Source organism: Sminthopsis crassicaudata, chromosome 2, assembly GCF_048593235.1.
Source record: "Sminthopsis crassicaudata isolate SCR6 chromosome 2, ASM4859323v1, whole genome shotgun sequence".
NCBI lineage: Eukaryota > Metazoa > Chordata > Mammalia > Dasyuromorphia > Dasyuridae > Sminthopsis > Sminthopsis crassicaudata.
The window spans coordinates 190,203,552-190,227,560 of record NC_133618.1 but is presented as its reverse complement, the minus strand read 5'-3'; the positions used below and the strand labels follow the sequence as shown (position 1 = coordinate 190,227,560).

The 24,009-nt window shown below is 33.5% G+C and overlaps 1 protein-coding gene and 1 pseudogene across 2 annotated transcripts in view; both read right to left on the bottom strand.

Annotated features, from left to right (window-relative positions):
- ACP1 (acid phosphatase 1) overlaps positions 1-24,009 on the bottom strand; it is a 34,532-nt gene that overhangs the window by 10,287 nt on the left and 236 nt on the right. Inside the window, exons 2-3 of one of the 2 annotated variants that reach the window (XM_074287999.1) lie at positions 10,218-10,291; positions 9,983-10,096 (exon numbers count right to left, since the gene is read on the bottom strand). In XM_074287999.1, the coding sequence (XP_074144100.1) occupies positions 9,983-10,096; positions 10,218-10,291 (188 nt within the window). Of the gene's footprint in view, positions 1-9,821; positions 9,936-9,982; positions 10,097-10,217; positions 10,292-24,009 lie in introns of both variants that reach the window. The other variant, XM_074288000.1, reaches the window with a different exon arrangement.
- On the bottom strand, positions 13,346-14,886 carry LOC141555277 (poly(U)-binding-splicing factor PUF60 pseudogene; annotated as a pseudogene).

Here is a 24,009-nt window from a genome sequence, read left to right as displayed (position 1 = left end):
CAGAGTTCAAATCTGGTCTCAGACACTTAACACTTCCTAGCTGTGTGACCCTGGGCAAGTCACTTAACCCCAGCCTCAAATAAATAAATAAATAAATAAATGAATGAATAAATAAATAAATAAATAAATAAATAAATGAATGAATGAATGAATGAATGAATGAATGAATAAATAAATAAATACATAAATGAATAAATAAATAAATAAAATTTAAAGAGAAAATAAATAAATAAATAAAAAGCTTTGGGGCACCTAAGAGGTATAGTGGTTACAGTACTAACCCTGAACCTAGGAGGACCTGAGTTCAAATGTGATTTCAGACACTTAACACCTCCTAAATGTGTGACCCTTGCAAGTCAATTGCCTCAGGGAAAAAAAAAAAAAAAAGCTTTAATAAAAAAATAATAAATTAAAAAATACCACCCTAAGATTGCACCTAATTTCAAAATTCTTTGGCATTTCCATGTAAATTTCTAAACACTTTCCACTTGACATGAGAGCTCAAAATTTTAAATTTCCATTCCATCTGTTCTACAAATAACCCAATGATTCCCATTTTTGGTTAATTATAGTTGTACATTTTCTCTAAGAAAAGATCTGGAAACAGGCAGACAGCCATAAAACCATGAAAGATTTTAAATGTAACAATAGCTGAAAGAAAATATGACTGAATCACTTTCATCTTAGGATAATCAGCCTAGGAATATTCTATAAACTTCACTGAAGTTTTTCTCAGATAGATCATCCTACACTGAAGGTACCCTTGAGTTCTTGAAAGCTACAGTGGTGAAGTCCAAGCTTTGGTTAATAAGCTTCAAATACAGCTCTAACAACAACTGCAAATATCATAGTACAACTTTGGCTAAGTTCAGAAAAGCTTATCACCAGAAGGTTGATCACTAAACTTGGGTTACAGAAGTTCAAAAAAAACCATAATGGAAAAGGTTAGGACTTAAAGTAGAGAAAAAAATAAATCTACACCAAATACATATAGAGAAAAAAATTAAAATCCAATGGAAAATGTTAGGACCTAAAGTAGAGAAAAAATAAAACGTGTGTGTGTGTGTGTGTGTGTGTGTGTGTGTGTGTGTGTATATATATATGCATATGTATGTATATATGTATATAACGTATGAAGATGGAGACAACATTGTAAATTAGAGGAAACTCTCCCAATGTATCTCTCCAAATAACTTTAAAAGCACTACTCAAACCAAATTTTGGAGCAGTAGAATCAAAAAAGAAGTCAAAGTGAGACATTTTTGCAGTCTAAGACAACTTAGGATGTCAGAAGAAAAGGTCTGTTACATTACGATAGGAAACACTTCAGAGTACAAAACCAACATAGTTTGGCAAAGTTATCAAGAAAATACCTTAAAAGAACAGAATTGGTCAAACAGGAGAAAGAAAAAAAGTTCAAAAGCTCATTAAAGAAAATAATTCCTTAACATTAGAATTGGGCAAGTGAAAATTAAAACTCTATGATACATCAAGAAACAACAAAACAAGGTAAAACGAATGAAAAAATGGAAGAAAATATGAAGTATCTCATTGAAAAAAAAAATAACTAACTTGGAAAAAATTTTTGAAGTGCCCTGATAGCTTAGACCTATAGGAGAAAATAGAAAATGAAAGAATCCATTAATTACCACCTGAAAGGGATTCTAAAATAAAAATTCCCAAGAATATTACAGCCAAGTTTCAGAGTTCCCAGGTCAAGAAGAAAATGTCATAAGCAATCAGAAAGAAATAAAACATTGTGGAGCCACAGTCAGGACCACACAATATTTAGAAACTTCCACATTAAAGGAGTGGAAGACTTAGAATATAAAATTCCAGAAGGCAAAGGAGCTAGGATTACAACCAACAATAACCTATTGAGCAAAAGAGTATAATCCTTTGAGAGATTGGGAAGAATGAACATTTAGTGAAATGTTTAATGAGAACTTTCAGGCATTCCTTATGATAAGAATATAGCTAAAAAGAAAATCTGACTTTCAAACACATAAGTAAAAGAAATATAAGATAAATATGAAAGAGTAATCATAGAGGGTTCAATTAAAATTGAACTATTTACATTCCTATATGGGAAGATAATAACATGAAACTGCTAAGAATCTTATCATTATTTCCGCATTTGGGAAGATTTTACACAAACAGAGGGCATGAATTAGTCACTTATGTTGGAATCATTTCTAAACAAACAAATAAATAAATAAAGGGGTGGGAAAGAGAACTGGGAATAGGGGAAATGAAGAGGTAGAATGATAAAAAATGTTCACAATAAAAGAGGAGAATAATAGAGTTTTTATAATGGAAGAGAAAATGGGAATGGGGAGAAGTAGAGTAAATATTTGAACCTCATTCTCATCAGAATTGGTTCAAAGCAAGAAGAAAATACACACACACATAAACATGCGTACACATATGTGTACAGATATACATATATACACATATATGATTAACATTCATTAAATTGGGTAGAGAAATCTCTTACTCAAAAGAGAAGAGGAAAAGATGATAGAGGAAAGAGTAGATTAAGAAAGTCAGTAATCAGAAGCAAAAAAGACTTTCAAAAGAAACAGATAAAGAGAAATAAAGTTAAATTGAAGAAAACAGGATGAAGAAAAATATAGCTAGCAATTACAATTGTGAATGTTAATGGGATGACTTACCCATAAAATGGAAGCTGGTAGCAGAATGGATTAGAAACCAGAATCAAATAAAATGATTTTTACAAGAAACATATTTGAAGGAAAATCAGATGGCTAAAACAGACCTAATTAAAAGAGATAATTAGAGAAACTACATTTTAGTAAAACAATGAATATCAAAAAATTTTAAAGAAAATTTTGCTGATAAAGGCCCTTATTTCTGATATATAAATGAGAGCAAGTCAAATTTATAAGATCATCTAATCCACAATTGATAAACAGTCAAAGGATGTGAACACGTACTTTTCAGAAGAAATCAAAGCTACCTATTATATGAAAAATGCTCTAAATTATTGATTAGAGAAATGAAAATTGAAACAACTCTAAAGTATCACTTCATATCTATAAAAAATGACAAATGTTGGAAGAGATGAGGGAAAATAGGTTTCTCCATTTTCCTAAGGCAGAATTTAAAATAAAAATACTAAGGCAGAATCTGAGCAAAGATATTCAAAATAAAACTATGAAATAGTTTTTAAAAATAAATAAAAAAATAAAAGCTTTTCTAATAAATATGCTGGACATTATTAAAATTCCTACTACTTAAATTCATGCTGTCTCTTAAATTGGATCATGACATTAGAAAGGTGATATCTTAACATGTAAATGAATTGGATTTAAGTAAAAGAGGGCAGTAAAAAGATACGAGCCTTACTTTCTCCTTAAGAACTATCTGGGTTCCTGATGCATTGTTGGTGGAGTTGTGAAAGAATCCAACCATTCTGGAGAGCAATTTGGAATTATCCCCAAAAAGTTATCAAACTGTGCATACATACCCTTTGATCCAGCTTATATCCCAAAGAAATACTAAGGAAGGGAAAGGGACCTGTATGTGCCAAAATGTTTGTGGCAGCCCTTTTTGTAGTGGCTAGAAACTGGAAAATGAATGGATGCCCATCAATTAGAGAATGGTTGGGTAAATTATGGTATATGAATGTTATGGAATATTATTGCTCTGTAAGAAATGACCAAAAGGATGAATATAGAGAGGCTTGGAGAGACTTACATCAACTGATGCTGAGTGAAATGACAATTCCAAGTGATCAATGATGGACAGAATCAGCAACACCCAGAGAAGGAACACTGGGAAATGAGTGTAAACTGTTAGCCTTTTTTGTTTTTCTCCCCAGGTTATTCTTACCTTCCAAATCCAATTCTTTCTTTGCAATAACAACAACAAAACAAAATTCGGTTCTCCACAAATATATTGTACCTAGGATATACTATAACATATTTAATATGTATGGGAATGCCTGCCATCTAGGGGAGGGGGTGGAGGGAAGGAGGGGAAAAATTCGGAACAGAAGGAAATACAAGGGATAATGTTGTAAAAAATTACCTATGCATATGTACTGTCAAAAAAAGTTATAATTATAAAATTAATAAAAAGAAGGAGGGAAGGAAGGAAGGAAGGAAGGAAGGAAGGAAGGAAGGAAGGAAGGAAGGAAGGAAGGAAGGCAGGAAGGAAGGAAGGCAGGAAGGAAGGAAGGAAGGAAGGAAGGAAGGAAGGAAGGAAGGAAGGAAGGAAGGAAGGAAGGAAGGCAGGCAGGCAGGCAGGCAGGAAGGAAGGAAGGAAGGAGGGAAGGAAGGAAGGAAGGAAGAAAAAAGAAACAAAGACATTTTTTAAAAAGAACTATCTGGGTTCAGAGGCAAGATAGTGATCAGGAAGCTAGAGGTGGTTCTGAATACAGTGAACAATCTTGGGTAAGGTCTTTAATAGGTTTCAGTTTGATTGAGGTAAGGCTATAATGGCAGAGAATGGCCACTTCTATCTAGTCCAAAAAATAAAAAAAAATCAATCTGGGAAGGATTTCTGACCAAAACAAAAACAACTGCTATTTACTTTCAGTCTGACCTGATCAGGGCCCAAACAAAGACTAAGTTGGGTTTAGCTGAGGACCTATAGTTGGTCAATAAAATTCTAATATACTTAGGAAGGTTTCAGCAATCAAAAATTATATTCCTTTGGATAGAGCATCTATATGTAAGACTATGATACCGAGGGTGGTATCATAGAGAGGGAAAAGGAGTGGTGGTATTAAGTGAGAGGGGAAAGGAGTGAAAAGCAGGGGAACTGGACAGTTTCAGGGGGCAGTTCCTACTCTGACTCACAAAAATTGCTGTCATTAGCTTTCAAAGAGGACCATGACAACAGAAAGCTAACATGTATAGATACCACCATAATTATGTGACATTTTCATTTCTAAGGCTCAGTTAGTATTAAACATGTACCTTAAAAGTACTTGTTTTCAATGTTTCTTAAGTTAGGATTTCTGAACTTACTTGAGAAAGAGAGAGAGAGAGAGTGTGTGTGTGTGTGTGTGTAGATAGAAAAAGCCTGATTTTAGTTCAGTATAATTGGCTTTATTTGTATTTCTATGAATTTAAAAATGTTACTTTGAAAAAGTATACTGGCCCCACTTCCATCAGAATACATCCTCATACAGTATCATTGTTGAAGTGTATAATGATCCCCTAGTTCTGCCCGTTTCACTCAGCATCAGTTGATGTAAGTCTCTCCAAGCCTCTCTGTATTTCTCCTGTTGGTCATTTCTTACAGAACAATAACATTCCATAACATTCATATACCATAATTTACCCAACCATTCTCCAATTGATGGACATCCATTCATGTTCCAGTTTCTAGCCACTATGAAAAGGACTGCCACAAACATTTTGGCACATACAGGTCCCTTTCCGCTCTTTAGCATTTCCTTGGGATATAAGCCCAGTAGTAGCACTGCTGGGTCAAAGGGTATGCACAGTTTGATAACTTTTTGGGCATAATTCCAGATTGCTCTCCAGAATGGTTGGATTCTTTCACAACTCCACCAACAATGCATCAGTGTCCCAGTTTTCCCACAGCCCCTCCAACATTCATCGTTATTTGTTCCTGTCATCTTCGCCAATCTGACAGGTGTGAATTGATATCTCAGAGTTGTCTTAATTTGCAATTCTCTGATCAATAGTGATTTGGAACACTCTTTCATATGAGTGGAAATAGTTTCAATTTCATCATCTGAAAATTGTCTATTCATATCCTTTGATCATTTTTCAATTGGAGAATGGCTTGATTTCTTATAAATTAAAGTCAATTCTCTATATTTTGGAGACGAGGCTTTTATCAGAACCTTTAACTGTAAAAATGTTTTCCCAATTTGTTACTTCCCTTCTAATCTTGTTTGCATTAGTTTTGTTTGTGCAGAAAGTTTTTAATTTGGTATAATCAAAATTTTCTATTTTGTGATCAATAATGGTCTCTAGTTCTCCCTTGGACACAAACTCCTTCTTCCTCCACAAGTCCGAGAGGTAAACCATCCCATGTTTCTCCAATTTATTTATGATTTCGTTCTTTATGCCTAAATCTTGGACCCATTTTGATCTTATCTTAGTATGTGGTGTTAAATGTGGGTCCATGCCTAGTTTCTGCCATACTAATTTCCAGTTTTCCCTGCAGTTTTTGTCAAATAATGAATTCTTATGCCAAAATTTGGGATCTTTGGGTTTGTCAAACATTAGATTGGTATTTTTATTCACTATCTTGCCCTGTGAACCTAACCTATGGCACTGATCAACTAGTCTATTTCTTAGCCAATACCAAATGGTTTTGGTGACAGCTGCTTTATAATGTAGTTCTAGATAAGGTACAGCTAGACCACCTTCATTTAATTTTTTTTTTCATTACTTCCCTTGAAATTGTTGATCTTTTGTGGTTCCATATGAATTCTGTTGTTATTTTTTCTAGGTCATTAAAATAGTTTCTTGGGAGTCTTATTGGTATAGCACTAAATAAATAGATTAGTTTAGGGAGTACTGTCATCTTAATTATATTCGCTCGGCCTATCCAAAAGCACTGGATGTCTTTCCAATTATTTAAATCTGACTTTATTTTTGTGGCAAGTGTTTCGTAATTTTGCTCATATAATTCCTGATTCTCCTTTGGTAGATATATTCCCAAATGTTTTATACTATCGACCATTATTTTGAATGGAATTTCTCTTTGTATCTCTTGCTGTTGGATTGTGTTGGTAATGTATAAAAATGCTGAGGATTTATGTGGATTTATTTTGTATCCTGCAACTTGGCTAAAACTCTGAATTATTTCTAATAGCTTTTTAGCAGAGTCTTTGGGGTTCTCTAAGTATACCATCATGTCGTCTACAAAAGTGATAATTTGATTTCCTCATTTGTTACTCTAATTCCTTGAATCTATTTCTTGGCTCTTATTGCCGAGGCTAGAGTTTCTAGTACTATATTGAATAGTAATGGTGATAGTGGGCAATCTTGTTTCACTCCTGATCTTACAGGGAAAGGTTCTAGTTTATCGCCATTACATATGATGTTTACTGAAGGTTTTAAATATATGCTCTTTATTATTTTAAGGAATAGTCCATTTATTCCTATACTCTCAAGCGTTTTTAGTAGGAATGGATGTTGGATTTTATGAAATGCTTTTTCTGCATCTATTGAGATGATCATATGGTTTTTATTAATTTGATTATTAATATGGTCAATTATACTAATAGTTTTCCTAATATTAAACTAGCCCTGCATTCCTGGTATAAATCCCACTTGGTCATATCCTGGGGATGATTTTCTGAAGTCTTTTTGCTAATATCTTATTTAAGATTTTAGCATCAATGTTCATTAAGGAAATTGGTCTATAGTTTTCTATCTCAGTATTCGATCTACCTAGTTTAGGTGTCAGTACCATGTCTGTGTCATAAAAGGAATTTGGTAGGACTCCTTCAATCCCTATTTTTTCAAATAGTTTGTATTGACTGGAGTTAGTGGTTCTTTAAATGTTTGGTAGAATTCACATGTAAATCCATCTGGTCCTGGGGATTTTTTCTTAGGAAGTTGGTTAATAGCCTGGTCTATTTCTTTTTTCTGAGATGGGACTATTTAGACTACTTACTTCTTCCTCTGTTAATCTGGTCAAGCTATATTTTTGAAAGTATTCTTCCATTTCATTTAAGTTATTGAATTTATTGACATAAAGTTGAGCAAAGTAGCTACTAACTATTGTTCTAATTTCCTCTTCATTAGTGGTGAGTTCTCCCTTTTCATTTTCAAGACTAACAATTTGTTTTTTTCTCTTTCCTTTTTTTAATCAGGTTTACTAAGGGTTTGTCTATTTTGTTGGTTTTTTCATAGAACCAACTCTTTGTTTTATTAATTAATTCAATAGTTTTTTTACTTTCAATTTTATTAATCTCACCTTTCATTTTCGGAATTTCAAGTTTTGTGTTTGTCTGGGGGTTTTTAATTTGTTCCTTTTCTAGTAATTTTAGTTGTAAGCCCAATTCATTGGCCCTCTCTTTCTCTATTTTATGCAAGTAGGCCTGTATTATTACTTTGGCTGTATGCCACACATTTTGGTATGATGTCTCATTATTGTCATTTTCTTGGGTGAAGTTATTAATTATGTCTATGATTTGCTGTTTTACCCAATCATTCTTTAGTATAAGATTATTTAGTTTCCAATTATTTTTTGGTCTATTTTCCCCTGGCTTTTTATTAAATGTAATTTTGATTGCATTGTGGTCTGAAAAGGATGGATTTACTATTTCTGCCTTACTGCATTTGATTTTGAGGTTTTTATGCCCTAGTACATGATCAATTTTTGTATAGGTTCCATGAACTGCTGAGAAGAAAGTATACTCCTGTCTGTCTCCATTTAGCTTTCGCCAAATATCTATCATATCAAACTTTCCTAGTATTCTATTTATCTCTTTGACTTCTTTCTTATTTATTTTGCGATTTGATTTATCTAATTCTGAGAATGCAAGGTTGAGATCTCCCACTATTATAGTTTTGCTGTCTATTTCTTCTTGCAGCTCTCTTCATTTCTCTTTTAAGAATTTAGATGCTGCACCACTTGGTGCATATATGATTAATATTGATACTGCTTCATAATTGATGCTGCCCTTTAGCAGGATATAATGCCCTTCCTTATCTCTTTTAATTAGATCAATTTTTGTTTTTGCTTGATCTGAGATGAGGATGGCTACCCTGCTTTTTTGGCTTTGCCTGAAGCATAGTAGATTCTGCTGCACCCTTTCACTTTTAGTTTGAATGTATCACCCAGTTTCAGGTGTGTTTCCTGTAAACAACACATAGTAGGATTCTGACTTTTAATCCAGTCTGCTAATTGCTTCCTCTTTATGAGGCAGTTTGCCCCATTCACATTGATGGTTAGAAGGACTAATTCTATATTGCTTGCCATCCTATTAACCCCTGCTTATGCTTTTCTCCTTTCCTTCCCTCTTATCCCCCTACCCAGTATTAAACTTGTGAACATAGGGTCTCAAAAGTTATAAAAGATTCAGCTGACTGGCTCACATACCACACTCCCAGCACCAATCCTATGCTAACCTCTCATCTCTTTATCTTGTATCCCTGTCAAAAGGATTATTAGAAATTCTCCTACATTAGACTCAATAAAAACTAGACATTATTAAATAACTCCCATGTTTCTTCCAGATATTATCAAGTCATAAAAAAATAATGAAAACAAGAGAGCTTTAGGAAGAAACAGCTGAAGACCTTCAGTCTCACAAACAATAGTTTTCCAATGAAAGAATACATGTACCATATAGGAAATAGCCTGTTATACAACTTATATTATGCATAGCAACACAACAAAAATGGCAAAGTATTTCTTTGTATGATGAAACTTTATATACAATGAAAATCTCCTCAAAAAAAAAAAAAAAAAGTGTGTATATATATATATATATATATATATATACACACACACACACACACACACACACATACACACACACACACACACACACACATACATATATAGGTTTAACTGAAAAACTCTCCAGTAATCTCTGAACTTAGAATAATATTACAAACTTCAAAAATATTAACCATATATAACTTATTTTTTACCTAATATTTATGCAATTTATATATTAAATATTGCTTTAAGTAATCAGTTCATATAATTATCCCAATAGCTATATTTAGTCTGATTTTTTTTGTTAAAAGTTAAATGGCCCTTAAATAATGTATGACTTTGAATGAACAGTATGCAACATATGCAAAAAGAGAGCAAGCCACACATTGAAAATTAAACAAGATCTTTTCTACCTGTCTTGCTTTATGAGTTGTATTAGTGCCATGATTTCTTAGGCAGTTTATTGCTCTTGCATCTGGGGAACGCCCCACATTCCAGTCAGAGACAGCAGCACTGTCAGTGATCCACTGTAACACAAAACATATGCATTTTGAACGAAGTTAAGGTACAGTACCTGCCTGGCAATGTGATTCATGGTAATGCCATGTTTCTTCATGCAATTCTGCCCTCGATAATCAGGGGGATTTCCTATTTCATATGTAGATGTTGCTGCACTGTCTATCCTCCACTATAGGGGAGAAAAAAGCAAAAACAAAAACAAAAGAACATTTGACATATTCCTCCCCCAAAAGATGTACTGTATGGGATGACCAATGAAAGATACTAAAACGCAGTAGTAACAAACTTACCTTATCTGAAATATTTTGATCAGCTATAAGTTTCCTAAAAACTGCTTCTGCTATAGGTGAGCGACAAATATTACCTTCAAAAACAAAAAGACAGAATGAAAAAGATTTGAAGGTTTGCTAAGTCTAAACATCCCTTGCTACTATTCCCTATTATTCTTGAAAACCAAGTTATAAAGATGAACAAGGGTTGTTATGAGGTTTAAACAAGACAAGTATGTAAAGATTTTGCAAAGCTTAAAGGGCTATACATGAACGTCTTTTCCATTAAGAAAAAGTTCTAACTGGAGAATGTTTTTCCTAAGAACTAGTTATTAAATAAACCACATTTCACATTAGCAATGATACAATGATAAATATATAATCAGTGCCACAAAATTTTAGAGTTAGAAAGGACCTTTAAAGATCATTTAGGAGAAGAGATATCCAATTTTTTTGTTTCCTGACATTTTTATACTCTAAAAAGTTATAGATGAAATTGGAGATCACAAAGCTACCTAATACTTGAGCCAAGATTAAAATCCAGCTCTCTTGGCTACTGGACCACACTAATCTATGACTATTGTCAATTACCATAATAACCCTGGAAAATCCTACATTTACATGTTATTGGCTGGATTTTTGGCATATAAATCCACCATATTTTTTGATCTATAATTAACACTGAAAAATCAAATAGTAAGTACTTTACCAATGAAGTTATATACTTTCAGGTTGCAGGTTATCTATATAATCTAAACCATTTATAATGGTTCTTATACTTTAATAGATAAATGAAATGGAATTTTGCTTTGCAAATGCTACTCTTCAAGGTTTGTACTTCTCAAACTCTCAATCTATATTTCAAAACTCTCTCCCACTTATTTTCTATTATTTTTTCCAAACTATTAAGTGTTACCCCTTAGGGAAGAAAGGATACATAATTCCTTGATGAGTAGGAGTGAGAGGAGAAAAAAAAGGAGGAATGGTACAAATAAAGTGTCAAAATCATTTGACATGTTTTGCTAAATATCGTACAAATATAGAATAATTTAAAATAAAAATAGTTCAAATAAAAGTTTAAATAAACAGGATCAACATACTGAACTCCAATGCAGCAAATGCAACACAATATGAGACAGAGAGAATATGACAATATGAGAGAGAGAAATTTTGAGCTAGTGAAAATTGTCATAAACTGGTAGTGGCTTATTGAATGTAAACTGGGCAAACTTAAAATTACAATCTTTATGTGGAAGTGAAAAGTTCCAGAAGTAGAGGGATCTTTAATTTAAATTAATTTAAGGGACCTTTGAAACCACCTAGTTTAATCTCAGTATTTTACAGATAAGGAAATGAGATTCAGAGAAGTTAGTAAATATCATGCTGCTAATAAGTCATAGGAACAAGAATCTAATACAAATCCTGTGAAATCCAGCAACCTTTCCACAACTGTACCATTCATAGAATCTGTCATATTCCTTAATCTCATTCATTTTGTAAAAGCTACATGTAACAAATAAATTGGTTTTTTTTAAGTGATACAATTTAAGAAACTAAACTTAAAGAAATAGTTAAAATACTAATTTTAACAAATGAATTGTCAAATTTTTAATGCTCTAAGTTTTTGAGAAGTGAAATATTCTTTTGCTGAAGAGAAATATATAATGAGTATGAAGGGGGAAAAACACTAAGATGCTAAAGCAAGAGACTCATTTTAAATGGTGAAAACACAGAAAGACAAAATAAAAGCTCAGATTCACACAATTATGTTTATTATTGATATTCATAAAGCCTAGGACTTATTACTGTTTATCTTGCAGAAATATTCTAGATGCAAACAACACAAAATCTAATAAATTGAATGAAAACTGGCTATATGTAAAATTCATTAACAGGAGAATTAGAAAGAAAATTAAGATTTTTTTTTTTTGGTAAAAGCAAACTTTTTTCAAAATCATTTTTGTGACATTAAATGGTCCTCTGCCTTGTCAGACAGCAAAATGTAAAATGACAAAAAGCCTCATTAAACAGAAAAATAATATCACCTGAAGTTATTGATAATGACCTAAAGAGTGTTTTTCAAATCATATATCAAAGCTTTGCATGGTTCCATATGGAGATGTAGTAGGAAGGAGAACCATTCACATGTCTGGAGATTTTCCTTTTCAATTGTCTGAAAAAGTAAAGCCTAACAATTTTACATAAGAATTAGATAAACCCAAATAATTCTTTTATCATGCAAATTTTATTTTGAAACTTGTGTGTACTGATTATTTTTGGAAAATTAAGAACTACAAAAATATATTTACAAATTTACAATATATTTTACAAATTTACATTATAAAATGTATCTTATCTTTCCCAAATTAAAAAACAGCTCCCCTGAAAATAAATATAAGTAAAGATCTATTTAATAATCATTTGCTGGGCTTTACAAACAACTCTAGTTTTAGAGTAGGCATTTGCAAATGTGAACAGATAAACACAAATGATACATCTAACCTTATGCTCTCTGAACAAGTATGGTTCAAAGGCTTGCCTAATGGCAAGTTGTAATAAGCACTTGAACCTAAGAATCATTTTATATTTAGTCTTTTAGTAAAAGCAAAAATAACTTTGCTATTTCAACATTTTGTTTGCATAAAATAGGGTTTTTTTTTTTCTTCTCTAGTTACTACAAAGCCAAATTAGTAACTTGTGGTTCAAAAAAGAATTACAAATAGTAATTTCATCAAGGAAATCAGGTTTTGAGGAATGTTATACAGAAAAAAACTTACAACACTAATAATATTTTTATTATGGTAATTTATAGAAACAGTAAATGAGAAAACTATCCATAAAGGATTTTATCAATATTTTTGTAATGAATTTTAATGTTTATTATAAAAAACTAAAAAATTATTAAGTGTTATTTGAATTAACATAAATCCTTTTTAAAAAATTATGACCTTCATGCTTTTATTCAAACCAGACAGGACTGGGAGGGTTGGGCCTATTCTCAAATGGATACTCCCTTATCTTTCTGCAGAAATCAGAGGACAGATATCTATTATTTTGAATCTTTCTATTTCATTATGTGTGCATTATTTACCCAAATAGGGAATCCTTAAGGGAAAGACTATATCTTCTATTGTTTTTCTCCAACAGAGCAAACACTTGCTGAATTGCAAAAACTAACTAAACAAAAAAGCCACATAAGGATTGAAATCATTTCAGCATCCTCCTCACCCTGCTTTTCCTGACAGATGGTTGACAGTGCCAAACTTACTATACACCTCTATCACTTCCCTTCTCAGGTCTTTAGGGTCTTTCAATACCTTTTTGGGGTCCACCATGTGTTGTAGAACCATCACCATGCTCCTATGCTTCTGAAACAGCTTTTGCATGACAATGTAGTGGGCACTACTGCTTCAAATGTTCATATGATCCTGCACATATCTCTGGCAACTCTGACTCATGGAACAATTCCTTCTCTTTCTTTTCCCTTTTGGGCTCCAAGAGGCCTAGTGTTGGAGGATTAGTTAAGAGGGAGTTCATCATCCCCACAGAAGAAATGGTGACAAGAGGTTATTGCAGAGGGTCACACCTGTGATGATGACTCCAGGAACCTGATCTGTCAAGATATTATGGTAGAACCCTTCATGGCTGGGCCAGAGTCAGTGCTGGTGATACGAACCCAGAAGTGGCCAGAGATCCCAGCAAAGCTGTACCAGCCACTGTTTCCAAAGCAATGACCTTAGCTATGGTGGCAATAGCTGTCACAGCAGCTGCAGGTAGAAGGTCCCCAGGAATGGTAGGTAAAACTGCCTTGTCTGTCTGAAATTATTAGCTCCCCAGATTAATCTTTCATGAATGAGATTACATCTTGAGTTGACTAAGCCTTTTCATATTAGCAGAAGCCATAGTCTTTGTGTTCGCCTGTGGTTGGGTCCCAGGTCAAAATACATGACTTGATCTTCTTGAATGCCTCAAATACATGTAATATCATCACCTGAGAGGTACTTGTGCACTGAAGCCATGTAGGTTCAGTTGAAGGCTCTGACTTCTTTAGTGATGGGTCTGTCTGATATTACTGTGCTTATCCATCTTAACATTTCTTACTCCTAACCTCACAGAGTTCACCTACTTCAAGGCCAACTAGGCTGCTTCTCTGGAACCTCACATTCCACAAAGGCAAATGCTTTGTGTTTCATAGTGACTGAATTCCAGGACATGTTTATGTTCTTTATAGGTTCAAAAGGGACAAAAGACTGGCAGATGATGTCTTCTCCCAACTCAAAGGAGATGGAGCCCACAGATACCTGACACGATTGCCAGTGCCTTCTGCCTTTGAACTGTCATCAATTACAAAGGTGAAAAAGGATATCCAGACCCATTTTCACTGCTGCCACCTAAAGGTTGGTAAACTACTGTTGCTGGCCAGCAATGTTTTGCTTCACCAACACGCTCTTGATGCTCTGTTTCATGGCATACTTCTTGGCCCTCTGTTGGGCTATATGCTTACTGTTCAACTATGAGAGTTGGCAGCCCCAGCTTTGCTGCTGTACTCTGCTCATTTGCCATTTTGTTGGAATCTATGCCCTGTAGAGCTTTCCCTTTGTCCTCCACTACTGATGGCTCAGACCTCTCTCTCTTTGCTGGCCATTCGCCTGGAGGTCATCATTACCATTTTGAGACAGCATGAGCCTCACTCTTCACATACTTTTTTTTTTTTTTTTAAAGGAATGTGTTATCATGCAAAATTTGGAAACTGCCATGTAAGAATTTGTCACAATTGAAGGGAAACCTCAAAATGAACATGTAAGTAGATTTTCAACTAGAATTTGACAATTTCAGTAATAAATTTTCCTTCTAAATTAAACAGATCTTGAATTACTAACTTCATCTTCTGGGATATAGTTAGGTTGTTATGTAAACATACAGCAGTTAACAGATTTTTTTAAATCAATATTTCATTCTGGTTCTTTTAAGAATTTGAAGAAATAAACTAAGCTTTAATTGGTGGAACATATAGATAACTAGGGCATACTACAAAGAGTTACTAACATAAAAATGTATAGGTAGATAACTCATTTAGTTACTTAAAAAATAATTTTAAGCTTCTTTTGCAGATAATATTTAATATCTTTATGTAACATTTATTTTCTTCCCAAAGTTTATTGACCTATTGCTAAGGAAACTTTCACTATTTTTCTCACTTTCCCTCTTCCACAAGTTTTAAATTATATCATTCTAAGAGACCTTGTTTGTTCTTAAATTAAAATTATTCTTCATACCACATACCACAAAATAAACTCCAAATGACCTAGATTTTTAAAGGTCATATCATAAACAAATTAGAGAAACAATGAAAAAATAACCTTTTCAAATCTATGGGAAGAACATGAATACATGATCAAATAAGGGATGAGACAATCACAGAATATAAAATGGACAATAATGAACACACAAAATTTAAAAGTTTTTGCACAAACAAATGTAATGCTGCCAAGATTAAGAGGGGACTATTTAACTAGGGGGAAAAAATCCAAATGAAACTTTACCCCAGACTGTTTCTCTGGTAAAAGTCTCATTTCTACAATATATAAGAAAAAAGTTTTTATAAGAATGAGACGTACTCAACTTCACCTCTAAATCTAAATTGTCAAAGGATAACAGCTCCAAGATATTTACAGTCATATAAAAAACCTTCTAAATCAATAGAAAAATGCAAATTTAAGCAATTTTAAGTTTCACTATAGACTCCAGAGACTACCAAAGATAACTAAAATGTGAGGGAAGAGAAGGGAGGAATGGGGAAGAGTTTGGGGTGGGGGAAATAATAACAAGCTCAGTTTGGGATTTGTTATGTTTAAGATGTCTTACTGGATATCCAGTTCAAGATGTTTAAAGGGCAATTGGAGATTAAATACTGGAAGTCAGCAAAGATGTAAGGAATGTTAAGTAAATTTGAAAATCATCAGCACAGAGATAATTAAATCCATGGGAGCTGATAACAATACCAAGTGTAGTGGAGAAGAAGGTCCAATGTATGCATGTTAGTGAAAGTAACTGGTAGAGGAGCTAGCAAATAAAACTGAATCAGGAAGGGATGATGTCCCAAAAACCTAAAGAAAAGTGTCATGGAGAAGAAGACTTCATCAACAGTGTCAAAGGCTGCAAAGAGGTCAAGAAGGAGGACTGGAAAAGGCTAATGAATTTGACAATTAAGAGATAATAATTGGAAATTTGGGAGAGGGAAGTTTAGATACAAATTTGAAGTAAAAAACCAGATTGTAAAGTAACAAGAAGTGAGAGGAGATAAAAGTAGAGGAAAGGAAAATGGCAAGTGTTGGAGAGACTAAGCAGAGACACATGGATGGTGACATTGTGAACTATTACAGCATATTGGTAGAACTGTGAATTGGCACAATCCTTTTGAAAAGTAATCCAGAATTATGTCAAAGTTATTAAACTTTGAATATCACTTACTCTAATACTACTACTACTAAGCCTATAATCCAAAAAGGATCAAAGAGAGAAGAAAAGATAGTCTACATAAATATATGTGAAAAATCCTTGTAGAAACTCATTCTGTGGCAGCAAAGAACTATAAAGTTAGGTGGTGACCACTATTTGAGGAATAATTGAATAAATGAAGGAATATGAATGTAATAGTATACTATTTTTATAAGAAACAATGTTTCAGAGAGACCTGAGGAAAACTTGAATAAATTGATTCTGAGTAAAGTTAACAGAACCAGGAAAACCATTTGAACTCTTAACAATGCAAAAGCTATTTTCAAAGACTTAACAACTGTGATTAATGTAATGATCAATCACAATTCAAGAAGCCTAATGATGAATAATACTTCCCACCTCTTATCAAAAGTGATAGACCAGATATGCAGAATGTAACATATTTTTAGACATGGTTGATGCATAAATTTATTTTTTCTTAACTACACTTATTCCTTTTCCTCAGGTGGAAATGAGATGGAACAGGATGAAAAATTAAGTGCTTGATGACTGCAAGAAGTATGATTTAATTAAAAAAGGAAAAAAAAATGAAATGCACATTAATTCACATGAAATTGTTAAGAAAATGATAATAATAATAATAATAATAAATAAAAATGTCAAGCCTATTGCTTTGCTTGATTCATTCATACCTCTTGGTTTCAGAAAGGAGGGGGAAATATAATTAAAATTCACTTTTTCAATGCCAATTACATTAATATTTGATTTTGATTAAAAGTTTAGAGGTTTTTTTAGGGTTAACATATGAAGTTAAAAATTTTGTAATTTGTTGGTAGTAATGAAATGATACTTCACACTGATGACATAAAGATAAATTACTTTAACAATCTGATAGTATATTCATACCTTGATTATCAATCAGTGGCAGTCTGAGGTCTCAAAGGAGGGTTGCAGAAAATAATAAATTAGGACACAGAGATGGTTGCCAAAGAAGAAGAAAAAATACAAAATTCACAAATAATAAGTTTTTGGAATGCAATATAATGTGCTTTACCCACAAGTTCAAACTGTGCTAATAGAAATCCTTGTTTATCCCAATTATTTTGGAAAGCAATTATGCCCAAAGGGCTATCAAACTGTGCATATTTTTCAATTTGGCAGTGTCTATATCCTAGATAATAAAAAAGGGAAAAGGATTCACATGTGCAAAAATCTTGTAACAGCTATTTTTGGAGTAGCAAGGAATTGAAAACTGAGTGGATACCCATCAGTTGGAGAATGGCTGAATGTTATGATATATGAATGTTATGGAATATTAAACAACCAGCAGGATGATTTCAGAGAGGCCTGGAGAGACTTACATAAACTGATGCTAAGTGAAATGAGTGGAACCCAAGGGAGAACATTATATAAAGCAACAAGATTATGTGATGATCAACTGTAACGAACATGACTCTCTTGAACAATGAAATGATTCAGACCAATTCCAAAAGACTTGTGATAAAGAGAATATCTGCATCCAGAGACAGATCTATGGGGACTGAATGGGTATCAAAATATAATATTTTCACCTTTTTGGCTGTTGCTGTTGTTGGCTTGCTTGTGTTTCTTCTTTCTCATTTTTACCCTTTTCTGATTTGATTTTTCTTGTGCAGCATGATAAATGTGGAAATATGTTTAGAAGAACTGCACATGTTTAACCTATGTTTAATTACTTCCTGTTTGGGGGTGGGGGAGGAAAGGAGGGAGAAAAAATTGGAAGACTAGGTTTTGCAAGAATGAATGTTAAAAACTCTGCATATATTTTAAAAAGTAAAAAGCTATCATAACAAAATAAATATTGTGTCATTAAAAAAAAAGAGTTATTCCATTAGGTTGCAGTATCTGATGCTCATAAGGACCTGAAACATACAGGAGGGAAGTTTATGGAACAAATCAGATTCAATTCAACAAACATTTATTAAGTGCCAACAGAATACAAAAAACAATGCACTGTACTAGAGAAGATATATTCAGAGGTAAGACAATGGTTTTGCCCTCATGAAGCTTACAAGCTTAATGTAAAGTTTTCCAAACTTTCTAGTCCGGTACTCGGATCAAAAGTTTTGGAGCAGATACACTGAATACAAAATACTTATTTATATGCTCATACAATACTTAAAAAAAAAAAAAAAAAAAAAAAAAAAACACAACCCTCAAACTTTTATCAATCAAGTTGGCTACAAAGAACAAGCAATAACTTTGGAGGGCAATAAAGCCATTTTCAATATTAATACTTACTCATCAATCTACCAAATAACTTATCTTACCTACCCCATAGGATAGTGAATAAAGTACTTTATACACTTGAAAGGGCTATCTGGATGGAGAAAATTCATGGATGAGTGATCAGTGTGGGAACTCCTCTATCAACTACAAGTCATAGCTCACCCATGCAATGCTGAGTACTTCCAATCCCTATCTGTTCATAAATCTCACTAAGTTCTACTCAACAAACTAGAGGCCTTCTCAGCACTTATTTCATGATTATTTATCTTGATATATAGATCATAGGTTTAGGGCTGACAGGGACTTTCAAGATCACTTGATCCAACCCCTTTATTTCATAAATGAGGAAATTGAGGTCCAGAGAACTTAAGTAATTTATCCAAGGTCACACCGGTAAAATATAGAATCAGAATTAAAAAGAAATCCTTGGATTCCACAAATTTTTTGACTACATTATACCTCTGTGAATAATTTTCAAATTCCCTGGTGCTCAGATATAACAGCATGATATTTTGCAACTCCTTAAATTTTGTATATCATTTACAAAATTGCATATTATACTATGTTAGGTTCTTACTAAGTGCTAATGAGATAATGAGATATTAAGTTCTTACTAAGTGCTAAGTCAGTACTTGACAATTCTCTAGTTCCTGCCTTTACTGGGAGTTTTATTTCTGTGACCTCCTGGGGAGGAGCTTGCATGCTTAGGAAGAGCAAATTCATTGGTTGAAGTAATTTTCCTCAGAAGCCCATGCCCATTCTCTGGGAGGATAAAAAAGGGTGGCACTAGAGAGATAGTGTTGTCTAGGCCAGACCTGAGGTGGCTCTCTGGAGGGAGAGAGTCTCTACAAGAGCTCAGAATTGGCGGCAGTTAATGACAGCAGATCTCCTCCCAGAGAACAATCAGCAGTCTCTGGAGACAGCACATTACAATACTAAACTGTTTTTGCCTCATCCTTGACACCTTTGTACAAGCTACCCATAAACTGGTTGTTTTTTGTCCTTAGAATCACAAGCTTTTCTCCAGGCTCAAGTCCTCCTCTTAGAGATCCTTTCTTTGAGGTCCTTTTAGATTCCTCCAGTTATTAGTATTCCCCTCTTTCCCTACCACATTATTATTTTATTTTCTACTTGCTTCTCTGTGCATGTTTTTGTTTGTCCAATAAAATAAAAGATCTTTAGCTGTAGAGCAGAGATCCTTAACCTTTTTTTAAACAAACAAAAAAAAAGTGATTACAAAAGCAAACAATTATAACTAAAATATACTTACCAAAAATGATTTTTTTTAATTAGCTTATAGATTCCAGGTCCTATAGCCCAGAACAATGTCTGAAATACAGTAGACATTTCAAAATGTTAAGCTAAATTGAAATGAACATATCTAAGTGTGTTCCCTTTTTCAGATCCCAAAAGAACTCCATATAAAACAGATACTGCATTAAAGGTTCGTTGAATGAATTACAAGTAGAGGAAAGGATCACCTGTGAATAAGGATCATGAGAGAAATCATCTCACATTATATAGAAGCAGTCTGATATATTACAGAAACCACAAATATAAAACTGAGAGTTCTTCTCCCAGAAGTTGACACATTTATGATTTTACCATATTAAATATTGCCTTTAAAGAAAAATTGCAAATAATCTCCAAACTGTTTGAAATTTAATCGACAAAAATAAAAAGCAAACATCTGGTTTGTCCTAACATAAATATTGACACTTCTACTCCCATTACGTAGTTTACTACAGCAGATAAACTTTTTTTTTTTTTTTTTTTTAAAGGCAATTGGGGTTGTAACTTGCCCAGGGTCACACAGCCAGGAAGTGTTAAGTGTCTGACACCACATTTGAACTCCGTCCTCCTGACTTCAGGGCTGCCCGTCAGGTAAACTTTTTACTATGAATCAATCAGTCAGTAGTTTCCAAACTAACTTCATTATCTATGTACTTCATGAAGATGACAGTCCCTAAGTGAAATAAGCTAATATCTTTTCCTATTTCAGAGTAAGGATTTATTCACATATTCTCTTTGCAAAATAGAGAAATAGCATTATAAAAATGGTAAGTTTATTTGGATGTCTTTAACAGACACAAATACACTATAAACCAGAGTTCTTAACTTGGGGTCCATGAAAAACTGTGTATAACACACTGTGTATAACACATATGGGCACACGTATTAGGGATTCCTGCACTAAAGAACCTTCCAATGTAAAAGATCAAAGCCCTGGTTTGAAAAACTTTCATCTGAAAATGAATTTTAAAAAATTAATACAACTAAAAACATATTATATAATACTTTAGCTTTCACCCAGGTAATATCTAAAGATTTCCAAACAAAACAGCTGCAGAATGTAGATAACACTTCTCAGCTGAAATGACTAGGTTCAAGATCCAGTTCTGCTACAAAGTATCAATATCACTGACCAAATTAATTAACTTTTCTGAACCTTCAGGCACCCCATAATGGTCCAAATCCTTCTTCCCTTTTCCCTTTATACTACCTCATTTGATGATATATTAGCTCCATGAATTTAATTATCATCTCTAAGAAAATGATTCCCAAATATCTATGTCCAGCCTATCTCTTTATCCTGAATTATCAACTGACTTTTTATATCTCAAACTGTATATCGCAGAGGCATTTTGAAATCAACATGTTCAAAAAATTATTCTCTCAAAATCCTTCTCTCTTCCAAATGTCCAAGTTAATACTATCTTCTAGTCCTCAAGTACAAACTTGTAACTCTTCATTCATGCCACATAGCTAATTCTTTTACTCCTTTTCTTTCTTGATAATGCCTCTTGAATATATGCTTGACTTTTTACTCCCATTTACCCTATATAACTAATCTATTGCTAAGCAGTCTTTTCTATCTTGACAGCTGTTTCTCTCTTCTCTTAATAGTCACTATCCTACCTTTCAGACCATCATGACTTCTAACCTGGACAACTTTAAGAGTTTTCAGATTGGTTTCCCTGCCTCAAGTATCTTGCCATTTCAAACCATCTTCATGGGAACTAACAAAGAGATTTTCCTAAAGGTCAAATCAGGTCTTGTCATCCTTTACCAAACATCCACATTCTGTATCAGCGGCCCCAAAATCAAGTATGTCTTCCATTTGGCTTTTACAGTGCTTCACAAATAGACCTTTTACTTCTCCAATTTTATACCTTATTCCTTTCTACATATTTATGATTTCAGGCATACTCCCATATTTCCATTTCTGTGCTTTTGAGTCAACTGTCCTCCATAAAAGGATGTTTTCTCCTCATCTCTGATTGGTCTATGTGACTTACATCCATAGGAACATTTTCTGCAGAAGGCCTTTTCTGTTCCTAATCTGCTACTACCTTCTGATCTTCATTTACCTTCAACCATCTCTCTCTCATTGTGTGTTGTGACACATGCGCCCCATGTGCATATATCTACATATATTTAAATAAATATGTGTATACATATGTTATTAAAGAACTTTTATGAAATTTTGTAAACTGTAAGGGAAGTATAGTGTAGTATAAATAGGTTTGAGTTTGCCTTCTGCTACAGAATAAATGTATAAACCTGATCAATTTGATTAACTTCTTTGAAGTTTTATTGTCCTTATCCTTAATCTGTACAACCCTCTTCACAAGGCTTATATGAGGAAAACATACTTATAAGACACTATATTTTCTTCAAATATTTTTGTGTACCTCAAAAATGCTGGAAAATATCAATACTGTCAATATTTTCCTGAAATGTTTTAATGCATTAATTTACCTCAGGGCTTCAAACCAAAGATATCTCTGTAGTTTTGGAGAATATAAGTAACAGCTGTCTTTTTTAGATTGACATTTATCTTGCACAAACAGAAGACTATGTAATATTTTTGCCAAAGTAAAGTAGTTACTGAAACTACCAGAGTAATAAACTCAGTGGAATTGAATTATTTCATCAGTATCCTTAATCTTTACAATAACAACAACTTGATAACATATTATCTACCATCCTCTGGCTCTACTTTTGGAGATGTCTTAAAGAATCCTTTGAATTTTTTAAAGACCCCATAGCCCTCTGGCCTAAGAAGCAAGAGTTATTACTTCGCAATACCACAGAGTAAGGTAAAACAAAGAGAAAATACAATATTTTGCTATGGCAATACGAAAGCTGTCTCTTTTCCTATGGAAAAATATAATAATGCACTTTTATCGAAATTAGGCTGATCCAGGTTGCAATTCTCCTTGAGACAGACTATGATTTTGCATTCCTCATAAAAATTTATGAAGTGACAACTACCAGATAGTGACATATAATTGCTATAGTTAATGGGAATACAAAGAAAAAATATCTTTATCCTCAAGAAGCTCATACAGGGGAAGTGAAGGATACACACAAGTACTAAGTAAATATAAAGTACCTAAGAATAGAATCAAGAAAGCGTGCTAACCATTGAAATAAAGACTTATATAAGAGCTGTCCTTTAAAGGTAAGTGTTTCTATCATAGAGACGAAGTGAAAGTTTATTATAAAAATTATGGAAAACCTGTGAAAAAACTTGAGTTTTTGCCTTGTACTAGCAATGTCATGTACTGGTAAAAGCAAGCTAGTTTTCTTCAGTGAGAGAGGTGGCAAACAGGAGAGAGTAGGATGGGGGAGAAAGAAAGAAGGGGCAGAGGGAGAGTGAGGAATAATAAAGAGGAATAATGAAATAAATCAGATGTACAGGACGATGGCGGGCTTTAGATGCGAAGCTGGAAATTTATTGTCACCCTAGAATACAGAAATTGAAGCTCTTTCAGTAGGGTAATGGCACGTCGTGTCTGTTTTGAATTTCTTTTTGCTAGTGGGACGCGGACAGCCGGAAGATTTGTCATTTTTGACGATCTAAATCAAACAATGGAAGTCAATTTGCAACTTTAAAAAACACCACACAGATGCCGGCTATTGTTAACAAGACAACATGACCAAGGTTACTTCAGCAGCTAAAAGGGGGAAGGAATGAGAAGGGCCAGAGGTCGGTCCCTGAAGAGAGAGAAGGGAGGGAAAGCCCCGAAAGACGGAGGTGGGGGAAGGGGTGGCGCGCCGAGTCAGCCCTTTCCTAATC